The sequence below is a fragment of the Gorilla gorilla genome, chromosome 4, assembly GCF_029281585.2.
Source record: "Gorilla gorilla gorilla isolate KB3781 chromosome 4, NHGRI_mGorGor1-v2.1_pri, whole genome shotgun sequence".
Classification (NCBI taxonomy): Eukaryota; Metazoa; Chordata; class Mammalia; order Primates; family Hominidae; genus Gorilla; species Gorilla gorilla.
The window spans coordinates 44269714-44286779 of record NC_073228.2 but is presented as its reverse complement, the minus strand read 5'-3'; the positions used below and the strand labels follow the sequence as shown (position 1 = coordinate 44286779).

Here is a 17066-nt window from a genome sequence, read left to right as displayed (position 1 = left end):
CATGTGGTTTTCTACCAGTTGAAGAGTTTGGATTTTCCTCTAGGCACTGGGAAGCAGGGGATGTATTTTAAGCAGACATGAGGTGCCACATTTTCTCTTGAAATACTGCCCTGGAAGCCAGGCGCGGTGGCTCATGCCTGTAATCCCAGCCATTTGGGAGGCTTAGGCGGGCAGATCACCTGAGGTCGGGAGTTTGAGACCAGCCTGACCAACATGGAGAAACCTCGTCTCTACTAAAAATACAAAATTAGCCAAGCATGGTGGCATGCATGCCTGTAATCCCAGCTGCTCAGGAGCTGAGGCAGGAGGACTGCTTGGGCCCAGGAGGCATAGTTGCGGTGAGCTGAGATCACGCCATTGCACGCCAGCCTGGGCAACAAGAGTAAAACTCTGTCTCAAAAAAAAAAGAAGAAGAAGAAGAAATACCACCCTGGAGGCCACCACAATAGTCCAGACAAGCGTTGATGAGGGCCCAGCCTAGCCAGTGCAATGGAGAGAAGGGGCCTGTGCAGAGAGACACCTGGAGTAGAAGTGACAGGGCATCAAGCGGGAGGGCAGATGGCCTCTGGGCTTTTGGCTCAGGTTAGTGGTGGCTGTATTCAATTCCTGAGGTTGCTGTAACAATGCACCACATATTGGGTGACTTAAAACAACAGAAATGTATTCTCTCATAGCTGAGGCCAGGTGTGAGCAGGGTTGGCTCCTTCTTGAGGCTCAGTGGGAGAATCTCTCTCAGTCTCTCTCCAAGCTTCGGGCGGTTGCCAGCAGCCTTGGCACTTTTGGCTTTCAGATGCATCGCTCCCATCTCTGCCTACGTCTCCACGTGGCCGACTCCCGTGTGTCTGTTTCACACACTTGTCTTCCCTTGCGTACGTCTGTGTGCCCAAATTTCTCTCTACTTATAAGGAGACCAGTCACTGGAGTAGAGCCACCCAAATCCAATGCGACCTCATTTTAACTTGTCTCTGCAAAGACACTATTTGCAACTAAGGTCACATGCACATGCCTGGGGGCTAGAAACGTTTCTTGGGGACACAATTCATTTTACCCATGACAGTGGCAGAGGGCTTTCCACTGACCATGAGCCCACATGTTTTTCAATGAATGGTCACAGGCCAAAGTCTGGGACAGTCTTTATTGGAGCTTGGAATGTCATAGCAATTCGCCCTCATCAGAGGCAGACTGTGAGAAAGAGCAGCGATGTGGTGGACCCCCAGCAGGGGGAAGGCCGGGCTACATGAGGGAGCCCTGCTTGCCTGCAAGCAGGGCACAGGCGCACACACATACACTCTCCTACATGAACTTACACTCACACCTGCGCACTCGCTGCCGGTGGGTCGGAGGCCAGGTGCCTTGGGCTGCTCCCCTCCTCTTGGAGAGGCCTCCTCCACTCTGGGGGATCCGCTGAGCTGAGACGGGAGGGAACCGCCTGAGGATCAGGGACGAAGGAGCTGGAAGCTGCAGGCATTTTGCAGTTAGGGAGAAGGGATCCAGGACAGGAGGGATGGCCAGGGACCAACCAAAGGGAGCTGGAGAAGGCCCTGCAGGGCCAGGGAAGGGGAAGAAGATGCTGGAGATGGGCAGGAGAAGGGGGGGAGAACAGATCACCTCCTCTCCTTCACTCACTGCAACCTCACCGCTGGGGACAGAGCCCTGGGCACAGAAAGCCTGGGGAGCGTCAAGGGGTCCCCTGTGTCCTAGGAAGGCACTGAAATGGGGAACAGATCCTGGGAGCCAGAGTCTCCCCCAAGTACCCCAAAGGGGACAGGAATCGGAATGGTGAAGCGGGAAGGGTCTTACATGCTGGTTGTCTGGGGCAAGGAGACTGGGCAAGCACAGATTCTGCTTCTCACCCCAAACGGTGGGGTTGGGGGTGGGCTGAGATGCAGACCCTCTGGCCAGCAGAGGGGAGGGAGGGCCAGGGCTGCCCCTTTGGTCTCAAGGGCAGTGAGGCGGGGAGCCTGGCCTCACCCATGTGTCCGTGGTAGGGGGTGGAGGCAGGAGGAGTGAGGAACCGGAGCCTCCTGCCCCCGGGGCCAGGGCTACCAGAGCACAGCCCCATCCATGTTCCCGTAGCCTGGCTCGGCCCGCAGCCTCCAGTAGGTATTGTTGGTCACCCACCACTCTTTCCCGCTGCTATCTGTCTGCCGCCTGGTGGGAGAAGGCGGTGGCAGTGAGGGGTGAACATCTAGAAGGCAGGCTAGGGTCCTAAGGTGCTGCCTCCCACACCTGCCCTGCTCCAAGCAGGGCTCATGGGGAGACCCAGGGCAGAGGGTGAGGCCGAGGCACCTGAAGAAGCGAGCCTGGTGTACGATGTTGTTTTCCTCCATGACTTTGCGCCTGTCTCGCTGCAGCTGCTCGATCCTTCTCTTCTGGGCCTCAGCGGCCTGTATGTTCCCCTCCTCCAGGTACCTGAGGATCCAGATCAAACTCAGGGGAACTGCCCATCTGCAGGGGCCCCCAAACCCAAGGCCTCTGTCTCTGCCCAACTCTGTCCTCTAGACAAGCCCCATTTCTCTGAGGCCACTCAGTGAAGGAAGGACAAAGCCCCAGCTCTGTACTCTGTGGAGGGAGTGAACTAGATGGTTCTAGGCCGGCACCCATCTGGCACTGACCTCTGGTCTGGCCGGAGTCTCGTGTCGGTGGAAGGCAGCGACCGTTTCAGCTCTGCTGTCAGCTCATTCAGCTCCAAGGCAAACTGGGTGAAGCCGAAGTTTCGCTCATGGTCGGGGGGCATTGAGTCTGGGGGAAGGCAAGGGGCTGGGGCAGGTGCACCATGCCTGAGCTGCTCCAGCCTCACCCATGACCCCTCCACTTACTGGGTTTCCAGATGCACTGGCCACCTGACGTGGGTCCCCGGTACAGCCCCTCGTGCCACTTCCCAAAGAGTCGGTGGAGGACACGGCCACTCCGACTGAGCACAGCGCCCTGCACCTCGTGGACATTGGAACTCCAGTACTTGGCCTGGGGTGGGGAAGGCAGGGTTTAGGGAGGTGTCCCCTCCCCCTTAGCCAGGGTGACCTCCAGAGACTGAGGCTGCCGGGAATGGATGGGCAGGGTCAGGGTGGCACACACACCTTGCAGAAGGTGATCTTGCAGTGGCAGGAGCTGTCCTGTGTGTTTCGGATGAGCACCTCCCCATAGTGCTCGATCCAGCGCTGACCGCTCAGGACATTGTGAATGCAGGATGTCACCTTGTTCCACTCAAAGTGGTCCCCAAACCTGAGAAAGACAAGGTATGGAAAGGCAGCTGGCTGGCCCCAGGGAACAAGTGAGTCAGGCGCCTCCTGTCTTGCTGAAGCAGGTCACATGGGTCTGTGACAGGAACCCTGGGGTCCCAACTCCAGTTCTGCAGTGAAGGATGACTTATATTCACAAGGAAGAGTGGCCTTCACAGAACGTATTCAGCGAAAACATCTCCACTCATCTACAAAGCCCCTGAGTGCCTGAGCAACAGGGATGAAAATACACAAAGTGTCCTGCCCCTAGGCACCAGGAACCGTGTGTACGTTCACATCCATTATCCTGCTTAATCCTCACCTCCCTTGGGTATTACTTCTTACTGTCATGTCACAGGCAAGCAGGCTCAAGGCTCCGAAGTGTCAAGTCTTTTTGCTGCTTGCATCACTATTTTCTTTTCTTTTCTTTCTTTTTTTTTTTTTTTTTGAGACAGAGTCTTGCTCTGTTGCCCAGGCAGGCTGGAGTGCAGTGCAGTGGTGCAGTCTCAGCTCACCGCTACCTCCGCCTCCCAGGTTGAAGCAATTCTCCTGCCTCAGCCTCCCCAGTAGCTGGGACTACAGGCTGGTGCTAATTTGCATCACTATTGAGTGGCAGAACTCATGGCTTCTGACTCCAAAATCCAGGATCTCTACCACAACACCCAGACCACTCTCAATACCCTTTTTCTTTCTGGCTTCAGACCTCTGCCTGTAAAATTAGCTAGATGAGAGTTTTTCAAATTTTGTCTGTGACCCCTGAGTCCTGAGATCAATTTAGGTTTCTGTGTGTGTGTGTGTGTATGTGTACACGTTGGCTTGAAGTCTCAAAGGCATTTCTGACTGTGAGACTGTGAGTCATGGTCAAAAAAGTGTGAAAACCGCTGAGTCAGATGACCTCGATGGGCCCTTCCAGCTCTACTACGTTCCAAGGCTTTTCATCTTTCTCTATTGGCAACTGCTGTAAATATAGGTGTAAAACCTACAGACACTGACGCCACTGAAAGCAGCTTCAGGCCAGACCTTCCTATCCCGTCCTTATCCTGTCCCTAAGGCCACGCCCCCTCCAGCCTGAAGGATTGCCTGTGGCTTGGCCTGGCTGCTGAGAGTCTAAGAATCCCACCTGGGCAGGCTGACGTTGACTGTTCCCACAGGCACAATCTCCAGAGATTTGCCCCAGAACTTGTTCTTCCACTTCATATCTGGAATTGGATTAGGGGAGGGAGAGTGAACAACAGAGATAAGGCCAGAGGGTGTTCCCTTTGCCCAGGGCCACCCCGGCCCTGCCCTCTACTCCTCACCTTGCCAGAAGGCGAAGTTCTCAGACTCTGCATGGCAGGCCGAGATAGGGGGGTGGTGGGAGACCTTGGTGAGCAAAGAAGTTATCTTGAGGCTGTCCCCGAGCACCATTAGGGTACCCCAAAGTCCCTTATTCCCACCCCTAGTTCCCCTAAGTACCACAAGACCAGTTGGTTCCAGGTTTCTTGTCCCTATCACCCTTGGCCACCTCCTAAACCCATCATCCTCTCTTCTTCCCATGAGGCCCCTATGTTCTCCCTTCTCACTCGCTCTTCCTCAGAAGCTCCCCTGGCTGGCCCTGTCTATGGCGTCCTCCAGAACCCCTGCTCAAGCCTGAAAAGTTCCCCGCAACAGTGATGGGTGGGGCCTCCACCCCATGCCCTGCCTGAAACCCAGCCCTTGCTGATGACCCTCTTCCCCACCATCTCCCCCCACCCCACCCCAAAGCTGATCATCGCCCTGCAACCTCCACCCCACACTCTTGGAAACACTTGGCCTTGTTCCCACTTGGAATGGCTCCACATGTGGAGCCTTCAATTCCAACATCCCACAGCCTGCCTGCCTTGCCTCTCTCTCCGTTCCCTGTCGCCCACAGCTCCAGCCAAGATGTCCAGGTCCCTGACTGCACTGCCCTCCCATGGTCTGCCAGCCCCATCCTGCCCTTCACAGCACTCTCAGCTAATACCCTCAGCCACCTCCCCCACTTGCCAGAAATACCAGCACCGGCCTCCTCTGTGCATCCCTGGCTCTGACTCTGTTGCCAAAACACAGACACGACCCACTCACTGCTAAATCTACAATGTCCTGTATCTGGGGCCTTGACATCCCTCACCAATCCTCCTCTGAGGACCCAGGCACAAGCCAGGCCCTTCGAACGTCATTTGCCTCCCACAGTCTGTGGCAGAACAGAAGTGGGTCAGGGGGGCGATTCCTTCTGTCTGGCCGCAGTCAGCCTGCTCCCACTGATGCCCCCCAGGCTGCCCACTCCTCCTCCTTCTGCACCTTCAATCTTTCCCTCTTTATTTCTCTTTCTCTCTGAATATAAAGATTGTCTGTTTCTTCCACCTTAAAAAATAGTAAATCTTTCTCTTCTAGACACACACATCGTTGTTCACATATGCGTAAAACATTTCTGGGAGGAATCCCAAAAGCTGGTAGCAGTAGTCCCTTCGGAGTGTTGGGATGAGAGGGAGGCTTATTTTCTGTTGTACGCACGAGTGTACTGTGTCAATCTTCACCACGTTTCCAAAAACACTTCAAATCCAAACAAACAAACAAACACACAAACTGCCTCGACCTTTATCCCCCACTAACTGCCACTTCTGTCTCCTCTGTCCCTCATGGTAAAATTTTTGGAAAATAGTCTGCTTTTTTCTCTATTTTTTATAAAACCTACACTCTACACCCTCTGTAATCCAGTCTCTGTCCCCATCCCGTCTCGGAAACCTTCCTCACGCAGGAAGCCGATGACACCCCTCAGGTCCCAGGGACCCGCAACCCCTCCCCTTCGGGGCCCCCAGCGCTCCTGCCTGCCCTCCTCCCTAGACACTGCGAGCAGTCCTCCCGAGGGCAGTCCTCCCTTGATGTCCTCCTCCCTCTAAGCTGGCCACTCTTTGACCTGTTAGTGCCACCTGGTGCTCTTGGAGGAGCTCCAGGCCAGCGACTCCAGAGCCTCCTGGCCATCTCCTGTGGAAGTCGAGCCCACATAGTGTGTTCCCACACACATTGTCCACCTCACTAACTGGCACCGCCATGCACCCACTGAATTCCCCAGACCAGGCCGCCCAGACTTCTCCCTCTCAACAAAAACCTCCCCATTCCCTACACGGGAGAGTACCCTGCTGAGCACCAGCCCCTGTCAGGGGCAGCACATAAACAGCTCTTGAACCAAACACACCACAGCCTAAGTGCAGGGACTCATTAGCTCTACAGAGATGACAGGATGGACCCTGTCGGCCTCCGCCAACCAGGCACACACCACCCGGGTGTGCTTTGCACACTGCGATTCTCAGCAGCCACTCCACTGCCTCAAATCCTCCATGGTGCCAATGCCTTCAGGTTTTAAAAACACACATACAAAAGCCCAAGGCCTCTTTCCCTTCACTGGCAGGGCTCCTCAGCATCTGGCCCACCTTGTCTTCCAGCCCCATCTCTAACCTTCCCAAGCCTGCTCCATGCATTCCTCTACACCATCTAGAAGGAACATCCCATTCTCCACAGCCCCTGTACTCCCAGCTCTCTCCAATTCATCCTTCAGTTCATCCTAGCCCAAGATTGCCCCCTAAAGCATGAGCCCCCAGGTGGAACTCCTGGGATCCAATGGCTGGACCTCAGAACGTGGGCCAGGAGCACCGCAGAGCCCGGCACAGAGCCAACTGCCCACGCTCCTCTCCCAGGCCCTGGTCCCTCTGCCCCAGTTCTGGTCCCAAAGCCCAGGTCCCTCCTTGCCCCAGACACCCAAGGCCAGCCCTCTTCTCCCAAGGCCATACCTGCTCACTGATGAAGCGGAAGCCTCGGTCAGGCCGCTCACACTCGTAGGTCTCCCCCAGGACAGGGTTGAAGGGCTTGCAGCCGGCTCGGTGGTATGTGGAGGAGTAGGCCGAGACAGCAAAGGCTGCGATGTACACCTGTGGGGGGCAAGGAAGGTGCAGGGTACTGAGGACGGGGCCGCCACCCCAAGCAAGCAAAGTATGGGATCTTGGGGTGGAACTTCAGCAGTAAGGAACAGCCCAGCCAGGATTTTCTGGGAGAAAAGGTTCCAGGGAGAAGGAAGCAGCCTTGGTCTGGGCGTGAGGACAGGAAGCAGGTACCATGCGCTCGCAGGGGTCAGCGATGCGGCTGGCCTGGTCCAGGAGGCTGCTGTACTCCAGCTCCTCGCAGAGCCGCTGCAGAGTGTTGAGCGGCTCGTTGAGCTGCACAGGCATTGACACCTTGGACAGGTCTTTGCCGATGTTGTTGCGCAGAATGTTCCACAGGCTCACGTCAGCCCCAGGCCCGCTGGCCGCCGGCAGGCAGCGACGGCGGGGTGGCCCCATGGGTCTCCCTGGAACACACCCCCCTGGGGCCGCCCTGCCATGTCACTCTCCGTCTGGGCACCAGGCATCCCAGACATGGCAAGCCCACAGCCCAGTCCAGGGCCCAGCTGCCTCCCAAGCCCCTGGGACATTCGCCCCTGAGCCCTTGTCTCGACTCACAGCAGGGCAGGGTGACTGGGGCTCTAACTGCTGACAAGTTCCCAGGGACTCAGTTGGCTGGCAGGGGTGGGAGCCATGCAAAGGGGCAGACAGTTCCCACTGCCAGAAACCCTGCAGCCCAGGAGCCCCTCCCGAGTCCTCACCCTTGCCTTTTGTTCCCTTTATAAACACAGAAACAGAGGTCAGAGTGCAGATTATCCAGCCCATTTTATGGATGAGGAAATAGGCTCTCAGAAGTAAAATGAGAGGTCCAGAGCCACACTGCTAACAAGCAGCAAAGTGGGATCTCTTGCCTCCCTCCAAGGCCCTAGGCAAGCCTGCTGCAACAGAGGCCAGCCCCAAGGCCTGAGCCTGGCCCATCCCAGCAGAGCTGCTCCTGGAACATTTCCCAGTTCATGACCTGGCCTTCCTTAGCTCCTGGGGTCAGCATCCAAAGCCACTAGCCCATCAGTCACCACAAGGGATGGCCTTTGCATGGGCCTGGGCCACGGACAAACCCTGTTTTTCCACCCGCCTCCCACCCCTCCCTGCCTGCCCACCCAGCTGGCACCTTTCTGACAGCGCTCAGCTCCCCTGAGGTCCAGCATCTCCTCAGACAGGCTGGTGGTGATTTCACTGGTACATGACTCCTCCTCCTCTGAGCCCTGGGCCAGGACAGATGACAGGCCGGGCAGACTGGGCCTCCCCCGGGCAGCTGGGCAGTGCCCAGGGCCTGGCAAGAATCTGCCCAACTAGCCCTTTGGTGGGAAGGGGAAGAGAATGTATTGGGGGCACTCTGAGCCCTAAGACATTGCCCCGGGATGCCTGGCATCATGGAGTGTGCCCAGCCACCTTGGGAAGGGGAGGGCCGGACCCTGCGGCTGGTGGGAAAAAGCTCAGGGACTTGATGGGACACAGAGGGAAGGGAAGTTGGGGATTACTGAGGGTCAGGGTTTTAGAAGAGGGAATCAAGGGAGTGCTGAAGCTGAGACAGGGTCATAGGAAGATGACTGGGGTTGCAACTATGGCAGTAGTTTCAGGAGAACCCAATGGGGATAAAAATGTCACACTCCTCTAGGAGAAGAGTCCCTAGCAGAGATTTCTGAGCCGGGCCACACAAACTCAGCTGATCTGGACATAGTCCCAGAGATAGCAGCTGAGGTGGTGAGAAGGGGCTGAGGAATCTATGGTCTCTGCGGACCCCACCCTTCTGTTCCCAAGGTCCCCCCCGCCCCTCCTCACTGCCAGCTTCTCTCCTCCCTCACCTCATTCTCAGAAGAGCTGGCGGAGAGGAGAACCTCGCAGGCATCGAAGAACTCCGTGTGGGAATCAGCAAGGGACAGGATGCTGGTCTGCGATAGCTGGGGTGTGAGCTCACGCCCCTTCATGTACAGAGCTTCTTGCTGTGGGAGCAGCCAGATGGATGTCAGGCTCCGGGGCCAAGCCGGGGGGATCAAGCAGGGCACCCGCTTGCCTGACAGTTCCCTTGAGAGGGAGGCATAACCGGGCACTTTTGCTGAGTCAGACACCTTCTGAGCAGAAGAGGCAGAGAGGAGTGAGAGCGGGACAAAGGCATAGTAAAATGAGCCCTGGCCTGGGAGTGAGGGGACACAGGCTCCATTATAACTGTTTACACTTCCTGGCACTGACCCTGAGCCCCACTCCAAGGCCTCTGTGTGCACTAACCCATTCAATCCTGACACCTACCCTGTGAGGTAGGTGCAATTATCACCCCGACTTTGCAGATTGGAATGCTGAGGCTCAGGATCACAAAGCCGGCAGGCAGGAGAGCCAGATTTGAACCCGTGGAACGCAGCCCCAGCGTCTGTGCTCAGAGCCCGAGTCTCAGTTCAGCCGTCTATAATTGCAGGAGCCTGAGCCCACCCATTAGATCCTTTGAGCCTCAGTTTTGTTATGCTGAGGGTGAGAATCACTGCATCAGAGGACCCCGAATTAAAAGTAAAAGTACCCTGCACGTTGTTACACAATGATCGAGATGGGGCTGCCGCTTACCTTATGGGAAAGACAACGGAGCCAGGATTTTTGGGCTGTCTTTGGGACTAAAAACCAACTTTTCCCACTGCCCTGGGCCTTGGCTTTCGCTGGGAGAGAAGGCACAGGAGAATCGGCCCCCACAACCCACCCTGGCTCCTCACCTCCTCAGGGTTGAGGGAGCTGAAAGAGTCCGCCGTGGTGTCGGAGGAGGTGGACAGTGAGTGGAGGCGCCTCTGGCCAGTGGAGGCCTCAGAGACCTGCAGGGAGAGGGTGAGGGACACGGTGCCAGGAGGATGAGGTCCTCCCCACCTTGCCGCATCTCTGCAGAGACTGCCTCTGCCAACCCCCCACCCTGACCCAGATCTGCTATCGGACCCCAGGCTGGCAGTCCTTAGCTTGAAGCCCTCTCCCCGCACCAGCCACCCTGTCCCCCAGGCCTCACCCCCATCCTTGACAACTCTGAGCCCTGGTGCATGTCCCTCAGTCGGTCCCGTTCCATGGTGAGGGCGGCCAGGACGCTGCTGAGGGAGCTGTGCACTACAGGGAGTGGGGCAGACCATCAGAGTCCTCGCTCGCTCCTGTCCGCTCCCCACCAGCCCCTCCCAACATGCACTTACCCTTCTGGGCCAGGGCCCAGAAGCTGCGCTGCAGGTGGGCATAGTCTGTGGGTGGCAGCCCACGGGTGCCCGAGGAGTCCCGAGACTCCAGGTAGCGAGACAGGTTGGGAACAGAGCCATGGAGACGACCAACCTGTAGATGAAGGGGAAGGGCTGAAGGGGCCGGCCTCCTTAGAGCATCCTGCCCCAGCTACGTGAGGTGCATGCCCGACCTCACCCGTCCAATGGTGTCATCCTTGGCAAAGCTCTGGGTGCACCACATGCGGCTGGTCCGTTTCCCCTTCTTGGGTCTTTCGGTTGTCACTGAGGCCTGGCAAGTCAAGGTGGGGGCAATTTTACTCACAGGGTGGGGAAAAGGGGCAGAAACCATCACAGCCTGGGAGAGGTAGACGGCCTCCTGCGCCATGGAGGAGGGCGCAGATTACCCAGCACAGAGGATGTGGCCGCTCAGGCAGGGCGACAGAGACAACTGACATCCCAGTGGAAGATGACAGCCACCCTGGCAGAGGCGTGGGCATGGAGGAACAGAGACAATCTTGATACAGTTTGGACATGGGGCAGGGGTGGGGAGGAAACCAGGCGATGCATGGCTCTCCAGGAAACCGCAGCGATGTAGGAGGAATAGGACCCATCCTGGGGAAGTGATGGGATCGGGGGCCTGAGCAGGACCCTGTGTGTACCCCTGGATCTTACCTGGTGTGTGGGGATAACAGGGGCTGAGGGGATTCGGTGCAGGGACTCCAGGCTCTGGAGGAGCCTGTGTAGTTCCTGGAGCTTCCCCTGACACTCAGAGAGCTCTGCGGGGAGAAAGAACAAGAATAAGAACATCACTCTTTTTTTTTTTTTTTTTGAGACGGAGTTTTGCTCTTGTTGCCCAGGCTAGAGTGGAATGGCGTGATCTCGGCTCACTGCAACCTCTGCCTCCCAGGTTCAAGTGATTCTCCTGCCTCAGCCTCCCGAGTAGCTAGGATTACAGGCGCGCACCACCATGCCTGGCTAATTTGTTGTATTTTTAGTAGAGATGGGGTTCCACTATGTTGGTCAGGCTGGCCTCGAACTCCTGACCTCAGGTGATCTGCCCACCTTGGTTTCCAAAAGTGCTGGGATTACAGGCATGAGCCACCGAACCCCGCCTCAAGGACATGACTCTCCCAACACTGACTTCATGGAGATCCCGATACTGCTCCCTGTTCCCTGTTCAAGAGCTCAGGTCGCTACCTCTGTTGGTGTGGTGCCCCCTGGTTTCCTGGGAGGGTCTGAAGCCTACTTTCTGCTCTGTCTCTAGACCATGCCTCACCTCTGCTGCCTTTGAGCAGACTGGGGATGTGCTCACCCTCTCTCTCTCTCTACTTGGTTTACCCTTCTCCCTCCAGGCCAACTTCACAGACCCTACTGCAGGAACCCTTTCCTAGAGCACACCCCTTCCCTGGCGCTACTCCTCAGGCCCCTGCCCTGTGTGGGCATTCAGTATCTGCTTTGTCACAACTCCTGTCCCTGCATCCACGTCTGTCTCTGTGCCCAGACAGACTCTTACTCCTCTGTAAGACTGGGACTCCCCTAGACAGGGCCCAAGTAGACTGGATCTCCTTGGAGGCAGAGGCTGTCTCATTAAATTGGGGCTCCCTGAGGCGGGGATGGAGGTAACATTTTCCCCTCCTAGACCTGCCAGCTTGAGCCCTACCCTTGGAGGTGCTGTGCCTAGGGCCCCTCACCATGAGAGCAGCGGTCCAGCCCATCACTGTCCCTCAGCCAGGAAGACACTTTCTCCCGCGGTCCAAGCCCAGGTAGGGCTGAGGCAGTAGCTGCTGTTGGAAGCTGAGCACCAGGAACCTGTGGGGTGAGCCCAGGGTCAGGAAGGATGATGCCCACCTCCCTGGGTCTCACAGTTCTCCATAGCCCCCGCCCCTGAATTGCCACATTACCTGCCCCCACCCCAGGGTCCACCTTACCTTCCGGTGAGCAGTACTGGGCAGTGAGCCACGGGGCATGTCCAGGCGGTGGGCTAGGCGGTGGGCACGCAGCTGCGCCACCCAGCTCTGGAATAGGTCCTGGGATTTGATCTGCAGAAGTGATGGAGAGGGGGAGGGCTATCTGAAGAGAGGGACCACTTTCCAAGAGCAAGAAGTCAGGGCTCTGGTCCCCAGACGAGCAGGGTCTCTTCTTACAGAGCCTGGTTTCTGCAAGGCTCACTTGCAGGGAGACAGAGCACAAGGCGCCCAGGTGTCTGAGCCCTTAGCTCTGTGCCTGTCCATACAACAACCAAGAAGTGCAGGTTTGCCCTTGGCTGTTTTTACAGGATGGAAACTTACTTCTTGTCAAACTCAGAGACAGACCCTGAGTTCCACAGACCCTCAGCCCCTGCCCCTGTGTGTTCCAATGCCTCTGTCAGGCTGGGGGCCAACACACGTCCTGCCTCCCAGGGATGTCACCTTGAGGTGGTAGATGTTGTCTTCAGTGTCAAGGTCAATGCGCTGGGCCTTTTTGTTGATGGACATGACTGACAGCCGGACATCGATGGAGCCATGGAGCTTCCCCTTGGTGATCTGGGGGTGAAGCGTTGGTAGGGGGACAGGGGACCTGTTTTAGGCTCTCAGAGCCATAGAGCCACCATCTCCCTGATGCCATTCTAGGCTCAAGGGCCAGGTGGCAGGTTCACCCTCATGTCCAAGTCACACTATCAGTAGAGACTTGTCAATCATCCTCCCATGTGCAGAATGCTCCCCTACGTCAAGTCACATCTTGGTCTCTAAGAAGTCACAGATCAAGAAAAACTATTCCCACCCTCAGGGGTCTGCAGGGTTGTGGAAGGCAACACCCTCCCAGAGAGATCCTGGGTACCCAGGCCTTCAGTTCCTTGTTCCCAGCCTGAGAATGGGACCAGGATGAGGGTGGTAAAGCCCCCATTTCTTGGGCACTTATTCTGCCCTGTCCAGAGAGCCTTGTGCGTATGACCTCCCTTACCATGACAGCTCTGCACCTGGGGGATGGTGCTCTCCCATTAGAGGTGAGGAAGCTATGGCCCAGGGATGTAACTTGCCCGAGATCACACATTCAGCAAGTGGTGGACCTGGGATTCAGACCCTGCTCTGGTCGATTCCAGATACCCCATGCCTGCCCAGGGCATACTGGGGCCAGACTCCTCCCACAACCCCAAGCCACTGCCCGGACTCACGTCTTGCCGGGTTGTTGCATAATGAAGGATCCCGTCCTCGAGCACAAAGTATCTCTGTGATGTTGCCCAGGAGTGACAGGACCCGGGAGGCCGAGAGGAAGGGCATGAGGGAGAAGGCAACCACACAAATTAGCTTTTCTTTTCCTTCTCATCATGCAAACACCATTGGACTGCCCAGCAGCTGCCCCCCATTCCCACCCCGTCCCCCATGTCTGGACCCTCCCTTTGCCTGCCCACCCTACCTTGTGCCAGCCCTTCAGAGGCCACTTCCTCTTCTTGAGCAGGTGACCTTCCTGCCTCTCAGGCATGACACCCTCTGTCCCCAGCCTGCCCCGAGGCTCCTCCACCACCTCCCACAGCTCAGAGGCCTGCAGTCCAGGACAGAGGGAGGGGAGCACTGGTGAGACATCCGCCTTGGCCCCTCCCTGTCTGGTTCAAGCTTGGCCCACCCACCACCGCTTTCCCACTCTCTGACCTGCTGAGCACTGCTGGGCTTTGAGGACTGAGCGCTCTCAGGCAGGAAGGGCGGGTCCCTCTCTTGGAAGTCCATGGAGAAGGGAGAGGCCACTCCCTGCTGGGTATGTAGAGCAGGGAGCAGGGTGGAAGGGGAAGGATGTCACCTGCTCCTGACGGGGTCCTTGAAGCAAGAGAAAGACCCCCTTAACGCAAACTCTGCTATCACCTTCCCCACCTCCAGCCCCTCCCACAACCTCTGAGATAAGGGCTCCCCAACATACCCTCTGCTCACCTGCCATGCCTCTCCCAAGTCTGACCCTCTGTCCCGACCCCACCCATTTTCACCTAATATGGACACTGCCCTGAGAGTGAACTAGCACACAGCAGACGGGCAGGTGCCCAGGGAAAACCACGAGACATATGCCCAGCCCCACCTTGCGCACATACTCTGGGGCTCCAAGAAACATTCAGTGCTTTCTTTAGAGGCTTCACTGGGAGTGCTCAGAGGTGAAGCAAGGGAGTGACAGAAGAGGCTCCAAGAAGAGACAGAGGGGTTCAGAGACTGGACAAGTGAGACCTCCTCAATCCAGCTGCCTCTGCCTTCAGGACCCCTCCACCCTGCCACCATAGCTCAGAGACTTCTCTGCCATGATCTTGCAGAAAACTCCCCAGCCTCCCACCAATTAATCTCCGTATTATCTAGTGCTTGGAGAAACTGAGGCCTGAGATAGCCCCCATTTTCCCATGTCTCCTCCCACCAAACATGCCCCTAGGATGCCCTCTTTGGACCCTCAGTGCCCCCTAAACCCTCACCATCCCCTGTCTACCCTCGCAGTCCTTGGGGCTCTGAGAAGTGCCACCCACCCAGAGAGGGCAGGACATTGGGCTAACGGAGATACTTCATGAGAGAAGAGGGGGCCCAGGACATGCCCAGGTCTGCACAGGTCCTGCAGCAGTGCCCACAGGCACCCTTGGCACTGGCCCTGGCCATCCTGGCTCCACCGGGAGATCAATAATGCATGAGGCTCTGCATGTGTGAGACGGGGGAGGGGACTGGAGGGGCGAGGCTGGTTTGAGGTGGGGGAAGCAGCCCAGATCTTCTAATGGAGCTAGCAAGCACCTGAGGAACTGAGGCCCGGAGGGGACAGGGATGTGGTAGGAACGGGTGCCCAGGAGGTTGGGGCAGAGGGACCCTTGCTACAAGAGGCTGACCTGGGAGGAAACTCCTGCATTCAGCCATTGAAAGTTCTCAGACTCTTCCGGTGTTCAGGTATCTCTGGGCCCTTCTCCCGGCCCTGTGGGGATCCTGGCCCCTCACTGCTTGTGGGTAGAGGGGGAGGCTCTATCGGTAGGCAGGTGAAGGGTCTAGGTGAGCCAGGTGGGTGCCCCCTCTCCACCTCCATTCAGGAGCAGACCCACCAGCTTCAGGTGGGAGGAAGTTCTTCTCAGGAATGTCAGCTGCTGCCACGCAGCCCCCTTACCCCAGGGTCCATGGACGCCAGTACTCCTTGGCCCTCGCGCCGTTCTGCCTCTGAGTCACCGTCTCCGAGTCACCGGCTCCCTCCTCACCGCGCTGAGCAGTGGCAGCAGCTGCTGCAGGAACCAGGAAGGAAGGAGACGTCGGAGCCTCCCCTCTAGCCGGATCTCCCCACCTCCCTCTCCCCTGTCCCCTCCTCCCGCCAAGCTCCGGGCAGCCGCTCAGCTCTGCCCCCCTGCTCCCCGGAGGACTCAGGGCTGAGCAGACTGTCCTAGCATCGATGTGGCTTGGGAGTGGGGTCACAGTCCCCGCTGGGCATGGTTCCAGATAGATCAGAGGACTGGGGAACTGTTGGCTGTACGCCAGTGGTGATAAAGGATTTATTCAGACTAGCATGGCAGTGACCCTGTTAGTACCCAAGGCCAATTCCTAATTAACCCCCGCCCCCCGCCTCTCATTTTACATCTGAAAATAGACTGCAAAATTTGGAGCCAGCAAAAGTATCAGGTTGATGGTGGAGGGACAGATGCCCCCTCTGGGACCATAAGAGAGTGCCAAGAGCACAGTCAGCAGGGGCAGTCAAGCCAGGAAAGGGACAGCCAGCAGTCCCCACACTGAGGCCCTTCATTGGGGTGATGCCCCACTAGGTCAGGCCCCATGGAGATCTGAAAGTGCTTGTGTGTACGAAGACACCCCACAGCCTGCAGTCTCTGATCAGGAGCAGGCCTGGGGCAGTCACAGCTGCTGTTAAAAGGGCTGCAATGCTGGTCCCCTCCCTTCCCTTTACCCTTCTGCTGGAGTACTGTGCCCAGCTGCTCAATTCTAATGAAAAATCGGCTCTTAACAAAGATCTAAAATTCATTCAAATGAATGTGGCATAGACCTACAGTTTCAAGCACAGCTAAGTTTTCTGGAAAGAAGTAGGTGGGGCCTCAGGTGAAGGATGTGATTCAAGTTTCTTCTCTGACCCCAAAAGTGACATAGGCCACTTATCCCTTCCACTTCATCCTCACCGAGCTTGGTTTACGTTTCAGGGTCTCACATATCTCTCGGGAACACCCACTGTCTTGCCTTTATTCAGAGCCTCAGCGCTGCTCCAGCTACCCCAGGAGGAGGGTGTTGTTAGCACCTGGCAGGGTTCTGGGAGGGACAGGAGCACTGGGCGGCACTGACCAGACAAGCTCTGGCATCCAGGACCCTCAAGGGCCTTTTAAGCCACTTCCCAGTGATTGAACATCCCTGGGCATACAGCACAGGGCGAGGCACTGGGGGAAGCTGGTCCTGGCCCAGGCCACAAAAGAGCTGCTGCAGGTCATCCCTGCCAGACAGCGCCTGTCCAAGACTAAGGAAGCGGTGGCATTGCTTCAAGTCCGAGAAGGAATGTTGAACAGCCACCTTCCCCGGGTCACCCCTGCATCCACCCAGAATGTGCTCCAATCAAGGATGATGGTGGACTCCGAGTTAAGCATCCCGTCTCCTTTATTAGGAATTTCTGGTTCATGAAGACTTGCATGAGGCCTCCTACCCTAGAGCTCTCAGAATTCCCCATTAATAGAGAATCCTAGTTTTCCCACAGGCCTTTTGTCCAGAACCACCAGAGGCACGTTAGCTAGTGGGTACAGCTGTCAGCTGCCTTTAATAGGGCAAGCATGCGTGGGATGC

At 57.0% G+C, this 17066-nt stretch overlaps 1 protein-coding gene across 10 annotated transcripts; it reads right to left on the bottom strand.

Annotated features, from left to right (window-relative positions):
* Nucleotides 1-1121: 1121 nt before the first annotated feature.
* OSBPL7 (oxysterol binding protein like 7) lies at nucleotides 1122-15586 on the bottom strand. 10 transcript variants are annotated; one of them, XR_010133794.1, is made up of 25 exons: nucleotides 15409-15572; nucleotides 14362-14460; nucleotides 13947-14108; nucleotides 13714-13839; nucleotides 13472-13525; nucleotides 12729-12842; nucleotides 12249-12359; nucleotides 12012-12129; nucleotides 10993-11096; nucleotides 10517-10609; nucleotides 10300-10432; nucleotides 10125-10219; nucleotides 9844-9939; nucleotides 8953-9090; nucleotides 8259-8352; nucleotides 7325-7572; nucleotides 7004-7141; nucleotides 4517-4580; nucleotides 4339-4417; nucleotides 3078-3222; nucleotides 2820-2964; nucleotides 2616-2742; nucleotides 2290-2412; nucleotides 1972-2151; nucleotides 1122-1458 (listed from the first exon to the last, which is right to left on the bottom strand). XR_010133794.1 is itself a non-coding variant. In XM_055387751.2 (24 exons), the coding sequence occupies exons 3-24, from the start codon at nucleotides 14019-14021 to the stop codon at nucleotides 2043-2045; spliced, it is 2529 nt and encodes an 842-aa protein (XP_055243726.1). In that variant the 5' UTR covers nucleotides 14022-14108; nucleotides 14362-14460; nucleotides 15409-15572; the 3' UTR covers nucleotides 1122-2042. The 10 variants fall into 10 exon arrangements, 5 of the variants coding, with proteins under 5 accessions (XP_055243726.1, XP_004041506.1, XP_063562379.1 ...); XR_008680071.2 differs by having other exon boundaries at nucleotides 14362-15586; XR_008680072.2 differs by lacking the exon at nucleotides 14362-14460 and having other exon boundaries at nucleotides 15140-15572.
* Between the last annotated feature and the right edge of the window lie 1480 nt (nucleotides 15587-17066).

Bases quoted from the DNA above. Each gene is read 5' to 3' on its own strand.
- OSBPL7 (XM_063706308.1), bottom strand. From the start codon at position 14,021: ATGGACTTCCAAGAGAGGGACCCGCCCTTCCTGCCTGAGAGCGCTCAG. The intron at 11,097-12,011 runs GTGAGGGGCCCT...TTCTCCCCGCAG, and splicing joins GCTGGACCGCTGCTCTCATG to AGCTCTCTGAGTGTCAGGGG. The intron at 7,142-7,324 runs GTACCTGCTTCC...TGCCCCCCACAG, and splicing joins CTGACCCCTGCGAGCGCATG to GTGTACATCGCAGCCTTTGC.